Consider the following 24,638-nt stretch of genomic DNA (forward strand, 5'->3'; position numbering starts at 1 on the left):
AGGAATATTATTGGAACATTTCTCAAGAGGGGTATGTGTAGCAGAGTCACCAAACTTTAAAGGAATCTGTGGGCTTTGAAAATAGAGAGTACTTCTTATTTTTCTTAACAAATCTTCATATCATGATTTAAAACACGTGCGTGTATAATTTTGAGAAAAAGTAAAAAACAACTTAAAAGGATCAACTATTACAAAAACTACTTATTAATTTTAAACACTAGTCATGGCTGTAGTGTTCTTTATCTGACAAATGTCATAAGAAGCATCTGATAAGAATTCTACCTGTTTCCTCTGGTAAATCTCAGGAAATAGGCCTTAAAAAGTATGAAAACTCTTTTTTTTTTAAGTTTGGGCTATATCAGATTTTAAGAAGTATATTTCATTGCAAAAATATCTTGAGTTCATGAACCAATAAGAGAGTTGATGATTCTATTAATTTTCCAGTAAATTCAGAAAAAAAAAGGCCTTCACCCAGATTTTCATACCTCCCATTGCCAAAAGAAAAAAATTAAGGATAATTTCTTTTATTTTGCCATGCATTTCTTAATAAGAAAATTTGGAAAATTGTTCTGTTTGTATATCTATCTACCCTCACTATATTTAAATTGATCCAATTCAGGAAGCATGTTATATACAAATCTTGTTTTGTACATAATAGTTGCTCAATAAGAAAAATGGAAGGCAGGCAGAAAATTCTGGAATTTATATGAAATATAGAAAGTAAAGAAATTTTGATGTAGGTATTTTAATAACATATGTCTAATGATAAAAATACATATTCATTATATATGATTTTGAAAAATAGCAGCACATATAAAGAAAAAAATTAGTAAATCACTATAAATTTAACTCCCAGAGATTAAGCTCTCTTGGGAGGAGGTTGTTTCCTTTCTTCTCAGGAATTCTGTGATAGATTTTCAAAACATCCGCATAAGTAGTTGCATATTCCTTAACAGTGGTTTGATCCATATCTCTATTAAACTCCCTGCTTTTATTTATTAGAGTCCTGTGCTTATGCTAATTTATGTAAGCTCACTATACATTTAATTTGTAATATTTATATTTTGTGTTTGTCACAAATTTTTTATCCAACTGATATTGATCTTCAAATTCTATTCTCCTTTTCTTACGTGGGAAAAATGCTCATTTGTGATATAGTGAAAACCAGCTATCTTTTTTCCAAGATTTTTTCCATTTCCATTAATAGTAGAACTTTTTCCCCTAATGAATCCTTCAAAATAAATGTTCACCTGCACTGCATGATGACTATAGTTAACAATACTATATTGTATATTTAAAAGTTGCTATAAGTATAGATCATAAAAATTCTCATCACACACGAAAAAATGTGTAACTACATGTGGTGACAGAGGTTAACTAAATGTATTACGGTAATCATTTCACAATGTATACATATATGAAAATCATGCTGTGCAACTATAACTAATACAATGTCATCTGTCAAAATATATCTTAAGTAACTAATAAACATTGACTCTTTTTACTTCTAAATAGGCATTTATTATATATTAAATTTTTATTCATGGTAGTGTTTCTTTTTTTTAATGTTTATTTATTTATTGTCATATGTAAGTGATGAAACACTGAGTTCTTCTCCTCAAACCAATACTACACTATATGTAAACTAACTGAATTTAAATAAATACATTTTAAAAATAAGTAAATAAAGGTTGTACATGTTCTTGCTAAGGGTTCCAATTAAACTTTTTATGTCTTTCAGTTAGTGCTTGATTTTACTTTTCTACTGTCACTGGGGTGTAATTTTTTCATCAGAGTTTTTAACTGGTTGTTTATGTTCAAGAAATCTGTGTTTTTTTAGTTTTAGGATTATGTATGCTCATTTAGCCAAACCGATCTATTTTAGTACCTTTCTAGTTGATTCCAAAATAAACGATAATGTTAACTATGTGTAGTTAGACTTGTTGCATTTTTCAGAACTTTCAGACCTGTTAATTATTTTTTTTAATTTTAATGTTTATTTTATTTTTGAGAGAGATACAGTGCACAAGTGGGGAAGGGGCAGAGAAAGAGAGAGGAGACACAGAATTTGAAGTAGGCTCTGAGCTGTCAGCAAAGAGCCCAATGCGGGCTCCAACTCACAAACCATGAAATCATGACCTGAGCCAAAGTTTGCACTCAAACCAACTGGGCCACCCAGGCACCCCCTAGACCTGTTAAATATTGATGGTGATACTGTTGTTTTGTTGTTTAGTTTGTTTTGTTTTGTTTTTCATAGACAGGTTTTAATGTTAAAATATTTGCTATCAATTTGTGAAAGATTTCACCATGTGACTAAAATATCTCTACATACCTAGTTTTCTCTCTCCAACAGAATCAAGAATTGAATTTCATTGTACTCCATTAACTTTCTGTTAAGATCATTGGTGTCCCAAGAGTAGGCAGTTTGAGCAATCCACACCAAAGCCAGGAACAAAGGGATTCATTAAAGACAATAATGCAACCAACTATGTTACTCTGCTTTTTATTATCACCAGACCTCAGTAATTCTAAACAGTGCCAGTGATAAAATATTCCTCAAAGAAATAATTTTGTGTTGATCAAAGTTCAAAAAACTGCTATTGTTACTGTTGTATTTTCATAATACATATGTAAGCTTCAAATTAGCACTTTTTATTATTTATCCTTTAATAAACACTGTATCATTTGCAAGTTAATATAGAGAACTGTTGGTTATATAGTCGACCTCGATGCACATGGGTAAGAACTTGTTTGCTTATATTTTTCCTCTATAATCACTGTGCTTTCATTATTTATACCTAATCTGTTTAAATGCAGAAATATGTAGTGTCACATGACTTGGCCACAAAAATAGCATCCAGAGCAAGCTCAAACAATTCTGAACCATTATCAACTTCAGAAGTTTTTACCAAATACAACAGAATTTCACTATGAATTTTCTGGTGAAGATATTTCAGCAGGAAATTTTCAAACATGACAACTTTTGAAAGCCACTAGAAGTAATCCAAGATAACACCGATAGACAGTATTGCAATTTCTAGAAAGGTGAAATGGTTTTTTTGTGGATCTCAAACAAATTTAACCATATGTTTAAGACTTTCCTTAACTATTTGCGTATCTGTTGCTGTAGGAAAAAGGAACTTGTCAAAGTTAAATTTATAAAAATTATTCATTGATCAAGTAGGAGTGAAAACAAATTAACAAAAATGGTGGTACTGTTGCTGAATCCAAATAAAGATAGTTTTTAACAAAATCATTGACAAATTTGCAGAAGACTTGAGAACAGAAACTCTAAGGTTATTTCTTACATCTTTGACCAATATGCTGACATTGGTATTTTTATTTCCATTTTTTTAAAAAATGCACTAATATAATTTACGAATGTTGATTTAGTACCTCTTTTCTTATATGTAATTTTAAATTATTTTATTGACATACATACATATGAACACATGTATATATCTCATTCAATAAAATTTTACTGTATTTTTTGTGGTCTTATTTTACTGGATTCATTTCATGATTATTATAGAAAATAAAATCTGTCACTAAAATGATCTATTCTCAGTGTCTAGTATTATAGGTATGCCATCAATCAAGATAATATAATTTATTAAATTGACAGATTCCCTGATACCAAATCATCCTTTCATTTCCAGGATCAAATTCAAATGGTAAAGATAAATGACTATTTAAGCTTACACTTAATTTCATTTTGCAAGTATTTTAATTAAGACTTTGCTACAGGATTCTTAATTTTGATTTGCAAGCAATTTTAATTAAGATTTCTGCCATGTTATAAATGATCTCTTTTTCCTATTTTCTTAGCCAAGTTTACTAATTTGTTAAAAATTTCTACAGGGCCATGATCAAATTTTTAATAACTACCAATGTTGTTGACTTACTTATGCTTCTCATTCCTGAAGTACCTCACTGAGATTTTCAACTTATTAGCATAGAGTTAATGTAGTCTTCTATAAAGTGTTAAATAAATATTTATAATTATATATCATTTATCTTTTTATTATTTTTGTTCCCTTACTATTTTGATCATATTTGCCAGAAGTTTGCTGATTACTTGGTCCTTTGAATTAACAGCTCTTAGCTATATTACTTCTACAGATTTTTTTCTCATTCAGTAGATTTTGTTTCTATTTCTATAGGTCATCTTCTAAGATCTATTATGTTGAATAGAATGCTTAATTTATTAATCTATATTTGTTATCTTTTTCTTTGAGTACACAAGCTCTAAAGGCATGAATTTATCACTGAGATTAGCTTTGGCAACCACTGTTAGGTTTTAGTAAATTTTCATGTATATTTCCTAAATCTTATTCCTTAAACATTTAATTCCTCTCTTAATTTAGCCAAAATATGTATTTTTTAAAGTTATATATTTTATGAATAATTGTAAATATGACATATGAAATGCCTACCTCTTTTTATTTTTTTTAAGTAAGCACTACACTCAACACAAAGCTTGCACTCAGGACCCTGAAATCAAGAGTCACATGCTATACACACTGAGCCAGCCAGGCATCCCTTGTAATTTACTTTTACACATGAAACAGGATATTAGGTCTTTTGGCAAATGCAGAGTTCTGTGGCCACCATGACAATTAGATACAGAATACTTCCATCACAGTCCTGCAGCTCCATAGTAGTCAATCCCTTGCCTATGTTTAATCCGTGGCAAATACTCATCTGTTCTCCATCTCTTGAGTTTTGCTTTATCTAGAACTTCATAATAGGAAATCATACAATATGTAATCTTTTGGGTCTGATATTTCTCACTTAGCAAAATGTATTTTAGATTTATCTGTTTTAGCACATATCAACAGTTCTCTCCTTTTTATTGTTGAGAATTTCATTCAATGAAAGTACAGCTATTTGTTTAACCATTCAGCTATGGAAAGACATTTAATTCTTTCTACTTTTAGGTAATTATGAATAGAGCTTTTATAAACATATGTACAGGTTTTTGTGTGACGTAAGATTTCATTGCTCTGGGGTAAATACCTAGAAGTGAGATTTCTGGATCACAATGGCAAGTATATGTGTAATATACATATATGAATATAAAATACAAATGCCATGATTTTTTTTAAACTGGCTGTATCATTTTGCATTCCTAACCAGCAATTTATGACAGCTCTACATCCTTGCCAGAATTGGTTGACTTTTTTTTTATTTTTTATTTTTATTTTTATTTTCCATTTTCCATCTTAGCCATTTCTGTGACATGTAACGGTATCTTATTGTGCTTTTAATTAGTATTTTCCTAATAACTGATAATGTTGAAAATGGTTTTGTTTCTTGGCTATCTATAACTTCTATAATTTTTTATTTGAGAGAAAGAGCATGCATTCATGAGCAGAGGAAGAGAGAGAGAATCTTAAGCAGCACAGAGCCTGACACGTGGGATCATGACCTGAGGCAAAATCAAGAGCCTGATGCTCAACCGACAAAGCCATGCAGTTGTCTCTGTAATATTTTAAAATTTATATATTATCTGATTAGTGTTTTTTCTAAAACATACCATAGAATCAAAAAAAGATATGTATTTACACCATTTGACACGTGTCAATGTATTTCAAAGTGCAATTCTTGAGGTATGTCAATTAATTCAACTTCACTGATTACATTATTCAAGTACATTATTACTTTACATTTGTCTGTGTGCTTTACTATGCAGTTTTAAATGTGTGATAAGATTTCATACTACAATTTTGTTTCCACAGATTTTCACACATACTTTCAGAAATTGATGTTTTATACATTTTGATTTATTACTTTTATATAAAGAACAGTGCTAAAGCTTTCTTGAGTTTTAAATAGTTTATGATCATAGTCACTGGTTCTGTTCATGCCATTCATTTTTCCTTGAATTCTAGACTTGCTATTATAAAATTCTGACCCTTGCTTTCATCTACTTGTATAGCCCCGATACACTTCATGCCTTGCTTCAGAATTTATCTAATTATTTGAGTTGCTTTGGTTGAGTTCCTTCTGTAGTTGATACACAATCATATCTAAATTTTCACTTTTCTTTCTTAAATATATTTTTTAAAACTACACTGTTACAGTATTAAACTCAAAAAGTTTATTATATGTATGATAGAAAGCTTCTCAAAGCTAAGAGAGGTTGATAACATGATAAACATGTATAATGAAGAAACATGATTTAGAGACCAGATTTAGCCAAGACGAAAATGCAGGTATACCCTGGCACTCTTCCATAACCTCAGATGTAGCTATCAACCTGGAAGGTGCGAAAGAGGTCAAGGTGATGAAAGTGGGTTGTGAATATTCTACATGACTGTGATCATTTAAATAACTGCTGATGACAAAAAGTGATGCTGAAATATCTTGGGATTCCGTAAAGAAGGCTTAGACTCAAAACTCAGACTAGGATACTAAACTAGAAACAGTGTAATTTATGGCTAAATGTTGGCAATTGCTGATAGGTCAAAAAATAATATGTGTATTTACTTAGTACTCCTTCCCTCTGATCCCAAAATGTAACCAATGAGATACTTACGACACTCCTGCATTCCAAATGTTCTTAGGTCATAGGTATCTGCATGTTCTATAATTAAATTACAGATCATTTGGGCATAAGTTTATTTAGAGCAAATCCATTTGCTCAGCTGATTTTAATTCTAAGACTGTGTTTCCTCGAAGACTATGAATTCCCCATTCTTCTTAATTTCTATTTCAGTAATCTGCCACAGCATGGCTGTGAGCAATTCTTTCCAAAATGGAATGTGGGAGATATGTTTTACAAACTCTTAATTATCTGAAAATGTTTTTATGTGACTGCTATATGTAAATTACAAGTGGGGGAAAAGTAAGAAATCAGGCATAAAAATGGGGAAAAGGTGAATAATTCTTAAATATCTAATCCTAGGAGGAATTCCTAAGCATGAGCAACGATGAAATAGGACAAAAAAAAAAAAAAAAGAGAGAGAGAGAGAGAGAACAAAAATAGCATAGAACTTCCCAAAGAGAAAACATAAATGGCTAATAGACATGTTAAAAAAAAACTCAGAAGAAATACAAATTTTAAAAAATATAAGTTTTCAATTATTAAGAATATAAATGTCATATTTAATTTAGGTTTCGTCTGATAAAATAGCACTAACATTTACTTGTAGGTGCACATATAAAAGAAACAAATTTACTAAAAAAATTAGTAATATATTCAGGAGATTTGAAAAATAATACCGTTCGTTCTAATAATTCACTTTGTAGGAACAGATCTTAAGGAAATGATCAGATATTGTCAGCAATGTTTACAAAACTTATAAAGATATACATTACAACAGAGTATATGATAGTAAAAAGTAGAAAAATTGCATGCTCTGTAATTAAAGAATGTTTATATAAATGGTAAATTATTCAGGTGAAATAATATTTGTCATTAAAAATGTGCTCATAAAAAATGTGCTCATAAAGAGCAAATGAACAAATGAGAAAAGTCATATACTAAAAATCAAGAATAATCTAAGGGCTCAGAAATAAACCCATGCTTATGTGGTCAATTAATCTATGACAAAGGTGGTAAGAATATACAATGTGGAAAAGACAGTCTGTTCAATAAGTGGCTCTGGGAGAACTGGACAGCTACTTGCAAAAGAATAAAACTGGACCTCTTTCTTATACCATACACAAAATTAAACTCAGAATGAATTAAAGACCTAAAAAGTGAGACCTAGGGGTGCCTGGGTGGCTCAGTCCATTAAGCGCCGGACTCTTGGTTTCCGCTCAGGTCATGATCTTGCAGTTCCTGAGACTGAGCCCTGCCTCAGGCTCTGTGTTAAGAGGACAGCCGGAGCCTGGTTGGGATTTTCCCTCCCCCTCTCCCTCATTCTCTGCCCTTCACCCACTCGTTCCCCCTCTTTCTCTCAAAATAAATAAACTTAAAAAACAAAAAAAAGAATCGTCAATCACCATATTGTGCACCTGAAACTAATATAACACTTTATATCAATAATACTTAAAGAGTAAAAAATAAAAATAAAAATAAAAATACATAAAAATTGAAGAACAAACTAAGGGTACAACACATTACATAAATATGTTCAACCTGATGTAAAAGGTATATTTTTAAAGTATAGAAGGAAATATATAAAAATATAAACAATATTTGGTTCTAGACAGTGGAATTAAAATGTCTTTCCAATTTCTTTTTAATTTGGATATAAAATGACCACAGTGTCAACAAATCATACGGTCGTAATGTTCTGTTTGCCATATTTCCAAAACAGCTTTTATAAAATAGTATTTCCACATGGAAGAGTGTTTCTCAGAGTGAGTTCCCTGTAACAGTAGGCAAATCATGGGGCTGTTAGGAGAGTTCCAGGGTCTAAGGCTCTGATGAAACCACAAAACTATGTCCTCCTTGCAGAGAATCACAAAGCTAATCAGCATAAGAAAGATACTGAGAAGTCTCCTCTTGGAAAAAAACAAAACCTATTCAGTTATGGTTTCTCAGCACGGCTCAAACTAATTTGACTATAAAATTTCAGATAACACCTCTTAAGATGTGGAAGTGCTTTCAATGAGATCCATGTTAGGAAATACTGACAAAGAATTCTGATCGTGATTGAAGTGCCCAAGAGATTTAAATAATTATGAGTTACCATGTGTTTTAGTTATTATGTGTCAAGGAAGTTAGTTGAATGAAAGTTAAATTTTTGACCTATTCATAAGCGATAATTTTATCATATGTCTTTCTAAGTACATCTCAGCCTAAGTAATTAGAAATCAAATACTGAGATCACTTACACTCATTACATTACAATCAGGTTGTACCTAGATGCGTAGGTGTGGTTAGGTAAAGGCAAATAGAGAAAGTGAGAAAGAAAACAGAATTGTTAGAGTAGCAGATGACATCCTCAATGCTCGTCTTTATTCTGCAGCTGCCTCTTTGCTTGCTTTGCAAAGCAGAGATGAGTCCTCATTAGTTCACCTGGAAGTTGATATATTAACTATGAAACCTGCTTTTTACAGTTCCTCTTGAATTTCCTTGCCTGGTATTGAGAGCTGAGGGGAGCTGAAAATGAATTGTCCTCATAAGCTGTATCATTTTGTTCTGAGAAATGTTGTCAGCCCAAAAATATTTCCTCTTGGAAAAAAAAAAATTATCCCAAGGCCTTAGTTTTTACTTCATAATATACCGGAGGAGCAGAAAGAATAGACTTAGCTTTTGTGTGGTGAGTGGGAAATGAGTGAGCTGTGAGAAGGAAGCTGACTCCACACGTGTAACAGATAGGGTTGTAGCTGCTACAGATCAAGACATGTGCATTAGATGTGGAGAGTTCGATGTTGTATAGAACACAGAGATTTCAGCCATAACTAGTAGGATGAAGCACAGTCTAAGTGCCAGAGTTTCTATCTATAGCAAGAAGAATTTTCTAATTTGTAGGGCGTCCTATAGCCCAAGTTCCACTTTCATAGTCTTCTCAGGAGACTCTCTGGCCAGTCCAGGCTTGGGTCTGAAACAGTGGACCAAGGACACTCATACTAGTCTGCAGGACAGGTTGCTTAGGTGGCTTCAATACTGGTTAGCAGGTTGGCAGCTTTCCAGCATCTAAATGAGCCCACTATCAGTTTGCTTCAAGCCCCAACCCCAGCTTTTGAGGTCTTTTACTGTTTGCAGTTTTGATATTCTGCCTCTCTTCTGTTTTGCTAATGTTGTTATTTTACCCCCGTTCATGCCAAGTCTATCTTTTGAAGTTGGGAATCAACACAGACCACCTTTCCCTCCCTCAGTTGGTTCCGTGGCACCAAGGTCAGTACCGTTGGTGCCTGCTAAGTGCTGCTTGCCCCTCTGCCTGTGAGTATTGTGAATATTTGCCTTCTTCAAGAGGCCACAGCACATTAGTTTAGAAGTTCTGTAGGAACCCAACTCCAGGGATAAGACTCTTGGTTAAACTCACTATTCAGTGCTCTTCTATAAAAATATAAAGCGTTACTGGGACACCTGGATGGCTCAGTTGGTTAAGCATCCAACTTTGACTCAGGTCATGATCTCACGATTCATGGGTTTGAGCCGTGCATCAGGCTCTGTGCTGACAGCTCAGAGCCTGGATCCTGCTTCAGATTCTATCTCCCTCTCTCTCTGCCCCTCACCCACTCGCACTCTCTGTCTCTCTGTGTCTCTCTTTCTCTCTCTCAAGAATAAACATTAAAATTTTTTTTAAATATAAAGCATTACTAATGAAGTGAAAATATTCCAAACCCAATGCACAAAATGTTGGGGAAATATAAAGAACTTTACAAAGAGTTGAAACAACGTCCCAATGGCAGCCTTCCCAATTACATTCACAAAGGTAACAAAGCAGAGCATTGATAGCTTGGACTCTGAATTCAGTTCCTCCTCTTACAAGATGTAGGACTTTGGACTAGACTTAACATCGCTGGGTCTTACTTCCCTCATCTCTAAAGTAGGATCTTTTTGTGAGAATGAAATGAGTGAACACTTGAAATACTGTTAGTGCCCTGTCTTGTATTTCATTCACACCAGATACATGCTACCTGTGGAAGACAGTGAATTCCAAGTAGAGCAGAACTCATTGCACATCTTCAGTTCTATTATTATTTCACTTGGATAATCTGGCGGTTTGTTTGTATCAACTGATAGGTAAACACCAATAACTGTGTTGGAGTACCAGCAGACTTAGATCTGATTTTGCTGCAACATTTACTTCACAGTTACAGCAGACTGTTGGTAAAGAGTAACACAGTTATAAAACATTAGTCTGTTTTTTTTTCCTCCATAATCACTTCAAACTTGAAGTAATAATTGCCTAATGCCTAATATCCTGAGTAAATTGAAAGCAACGTATCAAAGAGGCCTTTATACCAATTCTTGGAACTCTCTACCAGTTTCTATATTAGAAAATGTGTCTCCCTTCACTCTTACTATAACTTGAATCCACATCATGTACAGTAACAGTTAAGTATACACAGAACACAACCTTGTTAGCACACCATTGAAGAAGTAAGGTAAGGTCAGGGATCAAGATTTAGACAAGATCAAACAACTTAATTTTGAAAAATTGTATGACATTTTACCCTTATATCCTCAGTACAACACAAATAAATAATGAGTGTTTAAGCCAAACTCATGCTCCAGGATACGCAGGAAGCATCCAGAGCTTTTCGATTCACCTTTAAAATCACTGGTGCCTCCATATTGATAAAGCCCTATAGCTACAAACACAGATTTCTGAAAGAGCCCCTATGCTTTGCTGAAGCTTGGTTCTACCTTTGTTCTATGCCTTTTGGACTAAAAGTCTTCTTAGGTTCTGTTTGCTGGTAACAGGCTTTTATCTATTTATTTTAAATTCATTTAGGGGCGCCTGGGTGGTTCAGTCGGTTGAGCATCCGACTTCAGCTCAGGTCATGATCTCGCAGCTCGTGAGTTCAAGCCCCGCGTCGGGCTCTGTGCTGACAGCTCAGAGTCTGGAGCCTGTTTCAGATTCTGTGTCCCCCTCTCTCTCTGTCCCAACCCACTCACATTCTGTCTCTGTCTCTCTCAAAAATAAAAATAAACATTAAAAAAAATTTAAATTCATTTAAAGGGATTAAGATTTGGAAAATATTTTCTCTATACACAGAAGGTTATTTAAATATACACCTGGCTATTTAAATAACAAGACATATTCTTTCAGATAAGGTTTGCTAGTGCTTTTCATTTTACTTGGTACTGGAATTTTTGTGTGGATTTTTTTCAAAGTATGTGATATTGAGCAAAAAAATCCTGGCATAAGAATCGGGGATTCTGGGCCTAGACCTTGTTGCTCTTGCCTCGTGATCTTGGCAGTAAAACAGGCACAGTCTTTCGCACAGTGCCTGGCCCAATAGTAGGTAATCAGCTTATATTTGTCAAATGGCTGAATGAATGACCTTTCAGAATTCAGGTTTCCAGAGATGTTATATACTGTGGAATCACATCTACTTCCTCAAGTGCCATACGCTGCAGCAATCCAGATAAAACTACGTATTGTACACAAAAATGCTTTCAAGGAGGAGAAACCATTATTGTTATTGTTATTAAAAGTTGCACTGTTTTTCTAGTTTTCAGAAGTGGGTTTCCAAGGTAACAAGTAGTAGCCAGACACATCACAGTTCCAGTACTGATTCTACCATTTACCAGTTGGGTGACCTCTGATGAAGTCTCAACTTTCACATCAACAAAATAGGACTAGAAAAATACTTATGCATATGATTGAGATGCAAATTAATTAACATAATGCATGCCAATCACTCAGTCCAGTTTCTGGCATAGTAATTATCTATTTATTGCTGTTTTTGTTGCTTTAATTACTACTGCTACAACTATACTATAACTTAAAACTATATATATGTGACAATGTCATATACTTTAAATGTATCACATACATACACACCAGAATGATAGTGGTTTGCTTAATTCCAATAAATTCTTCCTCAAAGTGAAAGGTAATGGTAGAATGGTAAATGTTTTGACATGGCAGTAGGGAAGAGAAAAATCTTACATGTTGATTTGAATAGGTCAATATATATAGTTAGAACCTTTATTTTAAGAACTTTACTCATCATAATTAAAAAGTTAACAAAGACCATCTTTCAGCAAGCTATCAAATAACAAAAAAAAATTCATATTTTTCCACCCAATGTATTATATAAAATATCATAAGTCAATGTGATGACTTTATAATATGGATATTATAAACACGTATGCCTTTTGTTTGACTTTTCAGATCAAACTCATAAGTTTCCATCCTGCTTCAAAATATCACACAACGCAATTCAAGAAAAGTAATAGAAAGAAGTGACTGTCGTCTGAAAAAAAATAAACAGCCCAAACAAATAGTTTAGGAATGTCAAAATACTTAAAGCTAAATGGTATTAAATAGAAATAAAATGATAATAATAATGCAAATAGTAATGCGAACAGCTACGAATCAGAAAAACATACATTCAAACATGATTTGAGTTACATACAATACAAAAAGTTCCTGGATTAAGCAATTATTTGAACAGAGTGGCTTTTCTGTTTAGAGTTGAGGAGTTTATTCACCAAGATTTTCATCATAGATCAACTTTTTAAAACATTAAAACTAAAAAAAACAGGTTGACTTATGAAAATAAGCATTAAAACCCTTCAAGATTTTTCTCCCCTTCTTTCAAAGGGCCTTTTAGAGAGTGCCCATGTCTTCCCAACCAAATATTTTCTAATTGTTTATTATTACTTTGGCCTACAATCAGCTTCCTCTTCCCCATAACAAACAAGGAAATAGAATAGGTAATATCTGGAACTAAAGTAAAACCATAGTTCATTCTAAGGATCTGGCCAAAGGTATCATGAAAAGCACTTTTCGGTAGCACATCACAGAAAATGTTGCCTCTGGGTCCTCAAAGGGAAACCCCACAGTTACCTTTTGGCTCTCTCAGGGACTCACCCTTTTTTTTTTTTTTTTTTTTTTTCAAGACAACCTGATGAGGGAAGAATACAGTCTGTCAACAGTCAACTGGGAGAGAGTCATCCCTGGGGCACCTGATGGCTCAGTCAGTTAAGGATCCAACTCCATGAGATCGAGTTCAGGTCCAATGATTCATGAGACCCAGCCCAAGTCAGGCTCCACATTGGCAGTGCAGAGCCTGCTTGGGATTCTCTCTCTCCCTCTCTCTCTACCCCTCCCCTGCTCATGCTTTGTCTCTCTTGGTCTCAAAAATAACTAAACATTAAACAATTTTTTTTTTAAAGAACACCATAGACTCTAGTAGAAGTAGTTGTAGTAGGAGTGGGGACTGTTAATTGAGTACTTTTTTCATGTAGTCTTAAAGGTCTCCAACCTTACTTTATTATGTACAATTCTGTATTAGGATCTCCACTTGACAGATGAGGAAACAGTTTTAGTAAAATGAAATAGTTTGCTCAAGGACATGGAACTGTATGCAAAGATGGGTTTCAAACCAGTCTGACTCCAAAGACCCTACCTACATTTACACTATTCTGAGAGAGATCAAGAACTAAGTAATCCCTCTTCCCTCTGAGCAAAGAAAGCATCTACAAAACACTAACCATAAAGCCTATTTAATGGCTGACCTTCATTCTTCCTGACTAAATAAGTCCTCAATGCCTGCATCAAGATTATTTGTAGAGGAGCTTATACAATTTCCAAGCTGAACCCTCTCTTCCTCTGTTTTTGATAATTACAGACATAAAATCAGGTTAAAATTACCATCCTTAGCAGCTTTGAAGGGGAACATAGGCTATACTGGAAAGGAGTTGTCTACTCTGTGCTGGTCTGTGATTAAAGGGCAGGGGTATGGCTCTGGGCCTCCAGGCTCAGCAGTTGGTTATTTATGAGAGTGAAATAGCAGAAATACCTGCTCCTCCAGTAAATTTTGCCTCCGTGAGTCACAAGAACACTGCCAGAAGAGAGTGAAGGTAGTAGCTAAGAACAACAATCATCCCAATTTCCCTCATCCCAACATTATTGCTGCCTGAAACATTAACACGAAGGATATCGGGTGATTCCACTCAGAACTCACAATGCCTTCGCACACAGTCATGGGTCACTTCAGGAAGAACGACCAAGGATCGAGAACAAACAGATGGAAAGACTGAGAAAATATATCGCTCTTCATATTTGCTCGGCAATTGCTCTGCCTATTTGCATGTAGTCTAGTGCTCTCCGCACTAAGCTTTCTGATTGGCAACTGCAGTCCACTGTTCGTTTTGTGATCTAAAAGTGCTACTTCTCCTTGGACTTTTGATTTTTGTTTTTCATTCACTTTGCTCTGAAATCATCTTAATAGATCACATGAAATTACTGACCCATATACAATTTAAAAATTTTTTTCAGCATGCCATGCGCATTTTCCACCTCACCAACTTGTGGAGTTAATAACGTCCATGCTAAATCATGATTATCTCTTGCATTTTATAATAAATTAGTAGGATGAAGGTTAATGCATGTGTGTGTATATAGACACACACAGATATATATCTATATGTCTATATAGATATATAATTATCTTGCGTTGAAATTGATGTGATTCTGTAACTTATAGTAATGAAACACTTAATATTCATTTATCTGTTTGTGCCAAATATCTTCAGTGTCTGCCTCGAGGTCCACTCTCCATATCTCTCAACTCTGCTCTCTGCACCAGGAGGCTGACTTTCATGAGCTCCACCAGTAGGCTCCACGGCCCTGTGGCTTTCAGTGAGGATCGGCCAAAGAAAACATGGCCGAGAAGTGTGGTCTGGGTATTTATTCCTGGGTCTCGCTCCCTGCTGAGTCTTTAGGGGTTGGCTACATGGCATCTCTCACAAAGGCTACAGTTCCTGTCAGGACACCGTCCCCTTAAAGTTCTCCTCTGAGTTTTCTGGTAACTGTTTCTGCTCCCTGCCCAGAAGTAGTGAAGGAAGGCTCCCTCGCTGTTCCAGGTGCCGCATTTATCCCGTTTTGCCAGAAATCTCTGCCCACAACTCAATAAATATTACAACATTAGGTAAACTCTTCTAGATGATTCAGTTTGCTCATGCTGGCTCTTTTTTTTTTTTTTTTTTTTTTTCTGGGACCCTGATACACCCTGGGGATAAAAAGGGATGAATAGGACATGATTCCTGCTGTCACAACATGTAATCTTCTCTGGCATGTGACCTGTGCAGTTGCACAGACTCCCCACTCGGAAGGACCTCCTACTTGAGCTTATACTCTGCTTCCCCTATGTTGGAATTCTTGATCATTTTGGAACACTGAGGCCCCACACTTTTATTCTGCAGTGGGCTCCACAAGCTGTTTAGCCACTCCTGCAGATGTAGTGCAGACACTGGATACAAATGCAACTCTAGTAACAGTAAGAGCTATTTCCTGAGGTCTCACTATGTTCCAAATGCTATTCTTAACATTATATGCCTATTACCTCATTTAATCCTCTCCACACACAATGAGGAAGGTGGCATTATTATTGGTACTTTTTAGATAAGGAACTAGAGGCACAGAGAGAATTTAAGTAACTTGCCCAAGGTCACAGTGCTACAAAGTATGGAATATGGGATTCTAATCCAGGTATTCTGGCTTCTTCTATGCTATTCTGCTCCTGTGATGGAAACACAGAAAGGAATATAATCAGGTTTAGTCTGTAATTAAACCTTAAAGGCATGTGTCCAGTAATATGCCACGGACTTAAGACTCTAGCAATAACTATGTCTCCTACATAGGAAGGCTAATCACAAAGTTACCATAGGGACAGAAAAACTATGCCTCACAAATAAAATTGAATTTCTCATATCATACAACATAAGAATAGCTGAAGGGGCTTATAAATGTTAATAAATCTTTTGGTTTTGACAGGTCTCTTGGTTCTGAATAAAATCGAAATGAGATCTACACCTGGTTATCTTGACTTTCTCAAACTATATTCTTTATTCCCTAACACCTCCGGGATAGCCGATAAACAACAAGAACAATAAAAATTGTTATTTACTTCCAGAAAGAAGTTAAATAAACACAATATCTAAGGGATAATTTAATTAGATTCCTTTATTTCTACAATACAGAGTTGTTTCTTCTAATGCAAGCACCAATACTCTACTGCTTATAAAAAATAAATTAAAAAAATAATAAAGGCCACATCCTTATGAAGACAGGGGTCTTCACTGTATTAGAACTTATAAAATAGCACATATCCCAGTTTAGTTTCTATACCAATCCCATTACATAAAATCACACGTCTTGGTTTTTAAGTTTTATGTGATGTTTACATAACTCACTGCCTTCCTCTCTTTGGTTATGGAGCGTTGTTATTTTCCTTTCTCCCCCAAACCTCTAAAGATCCTTCTTGCTAATCAGAAATGTCTCTTCCTTCATTTGAAGCATTGCACACTTTAATAGATTTTGTTTCTACTTTCTTGGGTGATAATTTTATGCCCTCGTTTAGACAAGACTCACGCAAATCAGGGGTTACTACTTGATTACGTGGATTCTCAGATTCTCGTAAATATCTCTGAGAAAGGCAGGTAAATACCCCGAGTATTATTTTTATCTTCTGTCATCACTTTAAGATCGGCAACTGGATCTTACACATCCCAATCGGACATCAAAATCACAACAGACTCCCTTTTCCCCCCAAATAAATGAGCCAGTTGTCAGGGCTGACTAGTGCATTTTAAAGGATATCTCAGCCAAGGGTATTATTTTAAGAGATGAGCAAATGGGGAAACCCCACAGCCCAGCCAATAAAATATGAAGTGAAGGTGCAAAGAAGCACTCATAAATACGACTTCGAACAAGGGATTCATTGTTTGGCTCCAACCCTTTCAGTGGCTCCTCTGATCTCAGCCCCTCTCTGTGCGTCAGGGAAGCCCCTTCCTTTAACCTGTGGTTTTTTCAAGCTGAGCCACTGCATTATTTATGACTGTAAATGTGAGTAGCCTGTCTGTACGCTCCTTGTACACACACACACACAGCCCCCCTCCCTTTTCCCCACTTCGGTATTTTAGTGTGGAAAGATGAAAGGGTTTCCCCCTGGAGCCGATGTGGTTGGGGATGTTGAATTAGCTGCTGTGTCAGTATGAGGTAGACTGAGGATTTCCCAACACATCCTCCACCTGCACGACCCAAAGACCAGCCTCTAGTGACTCATTTCATTCATTCTCTTTCTTTTAAGGGCTTGTTAAAAAATTACTGTATTTCTTTCTCTGTTTCATCCTCATTATTCTCTCCTCTTGATCTTTTTGTCCTCCCTCATCCTCTTTCTCAATTAAAAAAAAAAAAAGGAAATAATCTCTTCACAGATGGGACACGAGTGTTAAAAATAATGTAAGCTAAGGAGTTTTATAAACTAACAGAGAATTACATTTTCTATCAGTGTTATTTTTGTTCATTTTTTTTTACTTTCCCTTAAATGTCCCCTTTTAAATTTTAATTATGCTATAAAGTAGGGAAGGCAAAAACAATTAAATTCTGTCAATGGGATCCTCCAGGAGAGGTGAGGAGGCAAAGAAGAATAGGGTGGTGAAGAAACAATTACAGGGGATGGCCACAGCCAGAGAAGTCCTGATGCCCTGGGGAGCTTTTCTCCTGATGAGTTGAGGCCGAAGTTGGCACATCATAACCTTTTCCTTCTCAACACCAGAGAAACAGGAGACTGTCCCTAAATGATCAAGCTGTAACTAATTGATTTTCAGCTAATCTAAGCCTCCAGCTATGAAGAAACAAGGACCAAAGGCAGACCTCGGGAAGGGGTGGGGGCGTAGGGAGAGGGGTGCCAAGAAAGCCTGGAGGTAGAGAGACCAGAGAACTAAAGAGCAAACAGGAAAGGCCAAATAATGTGAGGGGAGGGGGTGAAGAGAGAGGGAGGCAATACTGAAAAAATGGAAGAATAAAAGGGGGAGCTGGAGGTGGTGGGTGAGACCTTCCCAAGCCCTTTGGGTTCATGTATCGTACCATCTCATTTCCAGCTGTTACTTCTTATTCACCTTTTAAATTGGGCTATTTGTGAAGGACCATTAAGATGAGAAAAAGCTGTTAATTAAACCATATGATTACACCTATCTCTTCGGCCAGGCCCATCATTTGAGAATGAACAAGAATCCCTTGGGTCACATTTATGGATGCCAAAGGTTGTTGAAGAATAGAGCAAGGAGATTTCCACCCTCAGCAACTTCTTTTCTCTTCAAAAGTTAAAGGTGTTCAAGAATTACTGTTTTACCCGTTGTTAGTATCTGTTATTCCAGGTATAACCCATGAATATGTACTATAATGGTTTTAGATCATCTTTCTTCCTTTCCCATCACCCCCCCCAAAAAAAAATCTTGTGTTTATGGGTATGTTTATGTTACACAAGTGTTAATAACCCTGTTGGAGAGACTACATAGATAGGCATCTTTAGGTAGATCTGTGCATAAATTCCTGTCCACTGGGCACTTGAGTCAGCCAAAAGCAACAATAAATATCAATGATGTCTTTCAAACCTGTCAACCGAGAACATAAGCATTTTTTCTTCCAGTAATAGGTCCGTTTAATGATTTGGGGAAGTAAAGGGAGAAGGGTTTAATTTAAAGTTCTAAAAGTATTTTTTTTTTCTGCATCGTATCATAACATGCTAAATATGTTATAAAATTTTTAAAAAATCAAGTATCATATTTATGTGCTTTCATGCTTTTGAATTAATATATGTTCTTGAAATATACCTAAAGTTTTTGACTCCAATCCAACCAATGAGAAATCATTAAAAAACTCCAAATTCTTCTTTATCGGAGAAATACACGTAGACAGGGAATAATACAGAAGTAAATTTCCCTTGTTTATTGCTTTTTGTAATTTCCTTCAAAACATCTACAATAAGACATCATTTTAATTGTACCCTTGCCAAATTTCCAAATAAAATTGCATTCTAAATTTAAAGATCTTAGAAATACACTATATGTTTATCTTAATGTAAACAGAAGATATAATTAAAAATTATAAGCAAGTTACCTAACCTTCCCTTTTATTGGCATAGATATCTGATATATAAACTATCCTTAACATTTTTGAAAGAGAGATGGTTAAAAAAGAAAAGTTTTATCGAAAAGATATTTTTGTTCTTAACAAAATAACATGGTGTTGACTAAGTAAAGATCCCTGTGATAGTCACCAGTTTCAGGGACAAAGCAGAAGAGTAAACCTATAAAATCTGGACAGTAGGAGACTGACAAAAGTTGGCCTAAAAATAGTGAATCCAATACAGTGAGAAGTCTCTCTTCACACAGCAATTAATATTTATCTCTTCAAAGTGAGCAAATCACTAAAACAACATAAGGGTCAAAATAATGTGTTTGTGTTCCTATTTACATGTTTACATTGACCTTAAGGCATTTTTTTCACATTTTATTTTTATCTTTTAGGAAGTTGTAATCTAGTTTTCATTTAGGAACAAACAAATTTAATCTTATCTGAAATTTTAAAAAATGGTTCGTTGGTTAAATATGATACCGAGTTTAAATACATTTTAATTGTTCTTGAGCAAAACTAATGTTAGAAAAAATGTCTTCCTGAATGACAAGATAATTGTAGAAAATCCATTATTTGACTTGAAAATGACCCACAAGCATTAATAAAGAGAATACTGCTACATCCTTTTAATGTAATTCACCTTATTATGGGGACTGTCAACAGATTCTTTTCACATATTTAAACATCCAAGTGACTTCCTCAATACAAATCCCTTGCCTATTGCTAATTTAGTAATTTGCCTTTAGCCCCCACTATACACATATCTTTTAAGACAAATAAATAAATAAATAAATAAATAAATAAATAAATAAATAAATAAAATCCCCCTGAGTCTTCTAAGAACATGATAAAAGTGGCAGATACTATTTGTTAATGAATGTTACATTAAGAACCACTGAAATTCTTAATGCAGTTAATCATGATATTACACTTTTACCTCTTCTAAGTATGCTTTGAGCTATTTTAGTATGGAAGGAATACAGAAGTTAAAGCGTTTTACTAAGCAGTGATTGGTTATAAGCTTTGGATATGTTAGAAAGCATGGTCTAAGGATAAAATAAAATTATGGTTCGATTTTCCTCAGAGACTACAAAGAAATACTCAGTATCAGAATCAATTTGTCAGTAATTTCACGTGAGACATTTAGTTTGGAATTATTAAATAAAAAAACCAATATGGTTTATGATTGAAGATAAATCACTACTCAGCAGTTGAAGCATGATAAAAATAAATATTTCCTGAAGGTTTTATCTGATATTATTCCTCCAGAGTAAAATGAATAATTGTGTTTCACGATATAGTTAGCAAGCTGCTTTGTTGTTATATCCAAACAATACAACCAAAATTTCATTGATTTAAAAAATGTAAGTATTCTTTAATGATAAAATGGTCCAAGAAGTCACGAATACAACTGTTTATTATTGTTTTGGTTTTCTTATTCTGTGTAAATGTATAAAAAGTAATGGCACATTCATTCCAAAATCATGCTTAATTCTTTTCTAAAATATATTTATTTTGTGAATGATCAAAATATGTGATTGCAATAAAATATATTTTAGAACAGATTCATGACTGAGCTATTGTTTTTTAAAGTACATAACACATTCCTCCCTGTCAGATTTTACGTGACCCGAACTAATTTTTTCAATGATTTTATTTTATGAATATGTAAATCATGCTGATTGAAATTTTTCTATTAAAATATTAAAACTCCTTTAAATTATTGACTAATGCTTTAGAAATTGCAACAAAGTAAAATATACCATGAACCACAGTGCATTTACCACTTATACTAGGAAAAAGCAATCAAACTAATTTAGAATTAAGCCATATTTAATGGCTTGAAAGTTCCTAACGAAACCTGTTAATTATATGTAGAAGAAAAGGCCTCCAGGACACCTGATTAGGGCAACCAATGATGACTTACTAAAACTTCATAATGAGAGCTTTGTCTCTAGTAACATGAAACATGATTTATTAAGCACCTTATCCTTCATGGTAGAATTGCTAAGAGCAAATGAGCAGAGCATTTTAAGCAACATGTATTATAAAAACATTCATGTATTTGAATTTGTTGCTATCTGACTTTCAAAGACTATTTTCTTTGAGATATATGAGGAAGGTTTTAATTAAGTATAACAAAACATGTCAATTTTATGTCAAAGCAGACTGCAGTTTTCAAAGTTTTGAAAGTTTTCACATTAAAATGGTTCTAATTTTATCAAGTTGATTCAATTTGTTCATGAAATTGTATCTGTAAAAATAAATATATCCTATGATATTTTGAATGTCTGAAGATAGTAAATTTTCATCTTCAGACTCGAGTAAAACATTTTTTTTAATTAAAGCCCGTTTAAAATCACTTTGAATTGTTAACTCTTTAATATTTTTGAGACATAAAATATTGGACACTAATTTACCATTTGATATGGTCAATATTTAAAAACTACCATGAAAGTACCAGCATTGGGAAAAATATAATTTAAAAAAGTATTCTCTAGTAATGTTGCTAATTAAAGAATTTTTCAATTCATTTTTCATCTTAAAGGAAAATTTTGCATAGGTAAAGACCACATAGCATGTTTTATATTTCTCTTGCTTCTGGAAATAATCAAATGGGAAGGATATCGTTTCATCATTAAGAAGTTAAGAAATGTTAGTTTGAAGCTTCTTTTCCAAAATATTTTTCATAGCATTTCAGAATCTCTCCCTGAAAATCTTTGATAGTAATCTTTTACAATAGTATTTGATCTTAGTTAATTGCATGTTAATATTTTCACAGTAGTTATCTCCCCCAAATGAGAGTTTTTAGGTGGCATACCTATGTATATTTATATGTTTGCTAAATTGCTAACAAAAAAATGTTTTAGAGTGTCACTCTTACTTTTCAGTCTGTAAATGCTTGTTTCTTTTTTATTTGTATTAATACCTTTGTGCCCATAGCATAGCTATCCTCATAAATTTTCCTTTTTTGTAGACTACTGCCTGTTTATTCATACATTAAAGCAAGGTTGAAATTTTAACAAGAGCTAAAAAGACCCAAGTCTGCCCAACCATAAGTGTTTAATTTTAGTTTTTCATATTTAAAAAATCATGTATATATAATATATACACGTACATACGTGTGTGTGTGTGTGTGTGTGTGTGTATGATTTTGTTGCCTAAAGCAAAATCTTACATTGCTTCAGTGAGAGAAAGGAAACAGAAGCTGGAGGAGAGTTATAGAAAATGACTCTATATAAACATGACCACCTACCAGGCAGCTACTTTACTATTAGTAAAACTTCCACTTTGTAATAGCAGAGTTTAACAAATAAAAGAACAACATACCTAAATTGACAAAGCTCATGACCATGTCAGCATCATTCAGAAAGTTGGTATCATGTAGGCTGGCTAGAGGAGGGCTCTGGGTGGTCAGAGGAGTCGTTCGAGATAACTGTATGCGACGAGGGTACCCATTGGGAGAAGCTGGGTATCCTTTTCTTGCCCCTCTGGCCTCTCCTGCCAAGGATGCCCTCACTGAGTATTCCGATTCTTCAGGATTTTCTTCATTGGCCATAGCATTGTATAGGTCCAGCATAAAGAGAGGTGCAGAGGAAGCTTGTTTTCCAGGTGAAAATGGTCTGGGTCTATGAGGCAAACCCAAGATAGAGAGAATTTCCCTCTGTATTTCCCGTCTTTCGTGGTTCCGTAGTCTTCTATAAATAAAACTGGAGTGGACATGATTGTCTCCCAAACCTCCTTTTGCATAACCCACTAGAACCCAGCAGCTCCAGAGGAAACCCACAATACTCCTAAGTAGAAATACAGTCAGATGCATTTTTGTCCAAAAGCAAAAGTTGATATTTTTAGTCCTTCTTGTCCTCTTAAAAAAAAAAATGTAAAAGTTCCTAGGAGGTACGCTTTCCCAGTAGCTGAAAAAACAAATTTACCTATTCTTCATGACAGTGACATTTCTGAACATAACATCCTCACGGATTTTCCTGTCCTATTTTAAATATTTTGGAATATGTCAAGAGTAGTTATCTCTAAGAAAGCTGAAACTTGGATTTCTAATTATCCACAGTTGTTAAGAGTTTTTGCTGCATTGATGTAGCAGAAGACGGCTATTATTATTTGATCAGATGACCTATGCATTCCTATATAAATTTATGATAATCAGGCCTTTGGTATTTGGATTAACGCAAGTTGATCTTCTGATAAACTGTAGTTCCCAAAGTTATCTTCACTTGCTCTTGAGTTCTTCTCAACCCTTGAGCTCTTTCCAAGACAAATCCTGATTTCTGAATCACAGATCTATGCTGATCTGCACCTTGGTGTTGGAATATAGATTTGTCCGGCAGCTTGGTGATAACTTTAACATCTTTTGTGTCGTCTTAGTGTAAAGTAACACTCAAGGTTGTACTATTCAAGTAAATGTGTTTCCCTGAATTTACTTGAAAACCTTCCTGTAAGTCCATTCAATCCCTTTCTCCTTCTAACTGTTAATTCCACCTCCAGCAGGCACAAATATACCAGCCCTCTTCAAGGGAGATCTAAAGAGTAATGTAAGCACAACCCTGCTGGGAAAGAAGAGGCTTCTCATTGTAATTTGAAACTGGTAAAGCAAAAAGAACTTAACCCTTTTGCTACCAGAAAAGCCTTCATTTTCACAATTTTATAGCCACGCATCTAACATAGCACAGTGACACAGTGATATGTGGGGCATTTAAGTTCTGGGGGTGGTGGGGGGGAGCAAGTTTTCAAGCAGCAGGCTAAAATTTTTTGCCACCAATTTTATATAGTACTCTCTTAGATCTCTCTTTTCATAGTACACGTTTAATACACTTCTATATTAAGTCTCAGGTTGTGGCTAAATTAGCATACATCTCAGTTATATATTTGAGGTTATTTCTAGCCTTAATGAGTTATTGAAGTTTATGTCTTAAAAAATAAAAGGAAGAGTTGTAAATTGAGGTTATTTTGTTGTTTCTTAATGACAGCCAGATCTTTTTAGAATAAAATACAGTAGAGAATTAATCACCAGTAAATATATTCTAGCTCCCAAAGCAGTAGTTATAGTAATTCAATAATGGTGGGGAGATAGCCCAGCTCTAATGATTTTAAATACAAAAATTTTAAACAGAAAAATAT

At 34.4% G+C, this 24,638-nt stretch overlaps 1 protein-coding gene across 1 annotated transcript in view; it reads right to left on the reverse strand.

Annotated features, from left to right (window-relative positions):
* The window catches only part of BMP5 (bone morphogenetic protein 5), a 113,444-nt gene extending 89,890 nt beyond the window's left edge, over positions 1–23,554 (reverse strand). Inside the window, exon 1 of the mRNA XM_007095542.3 lies at positions 22,836–23,554. Coding sequence (XP_007095604.1) covers positions 22,836–23,325 — 490 coding nt within the window. The 5' untranslated portion in view covers positions 23,326–23,554. The remainder of the gene's footprint in view (positions 1–22,835) is intronic.
* Between the last annotated feature and the right edge of the window lie 1,084 nt (positions 23,555–24,638).

Source organism: Panthera tigris, chromosome B2 (genome assembly GCF_018350195.1).
Source record: "Panthera tigris isolate Pti1 chromosome B2, P.tigris_Pti1_mat1.1, whole genome shotgun sequence".
Taxonomy (NCBI): domain Eukaryota; kingdom Metazoa; phylum Chordata; class Mammalia; order Carnivora; family Felidae; genus Panthera; species Panthera tigris.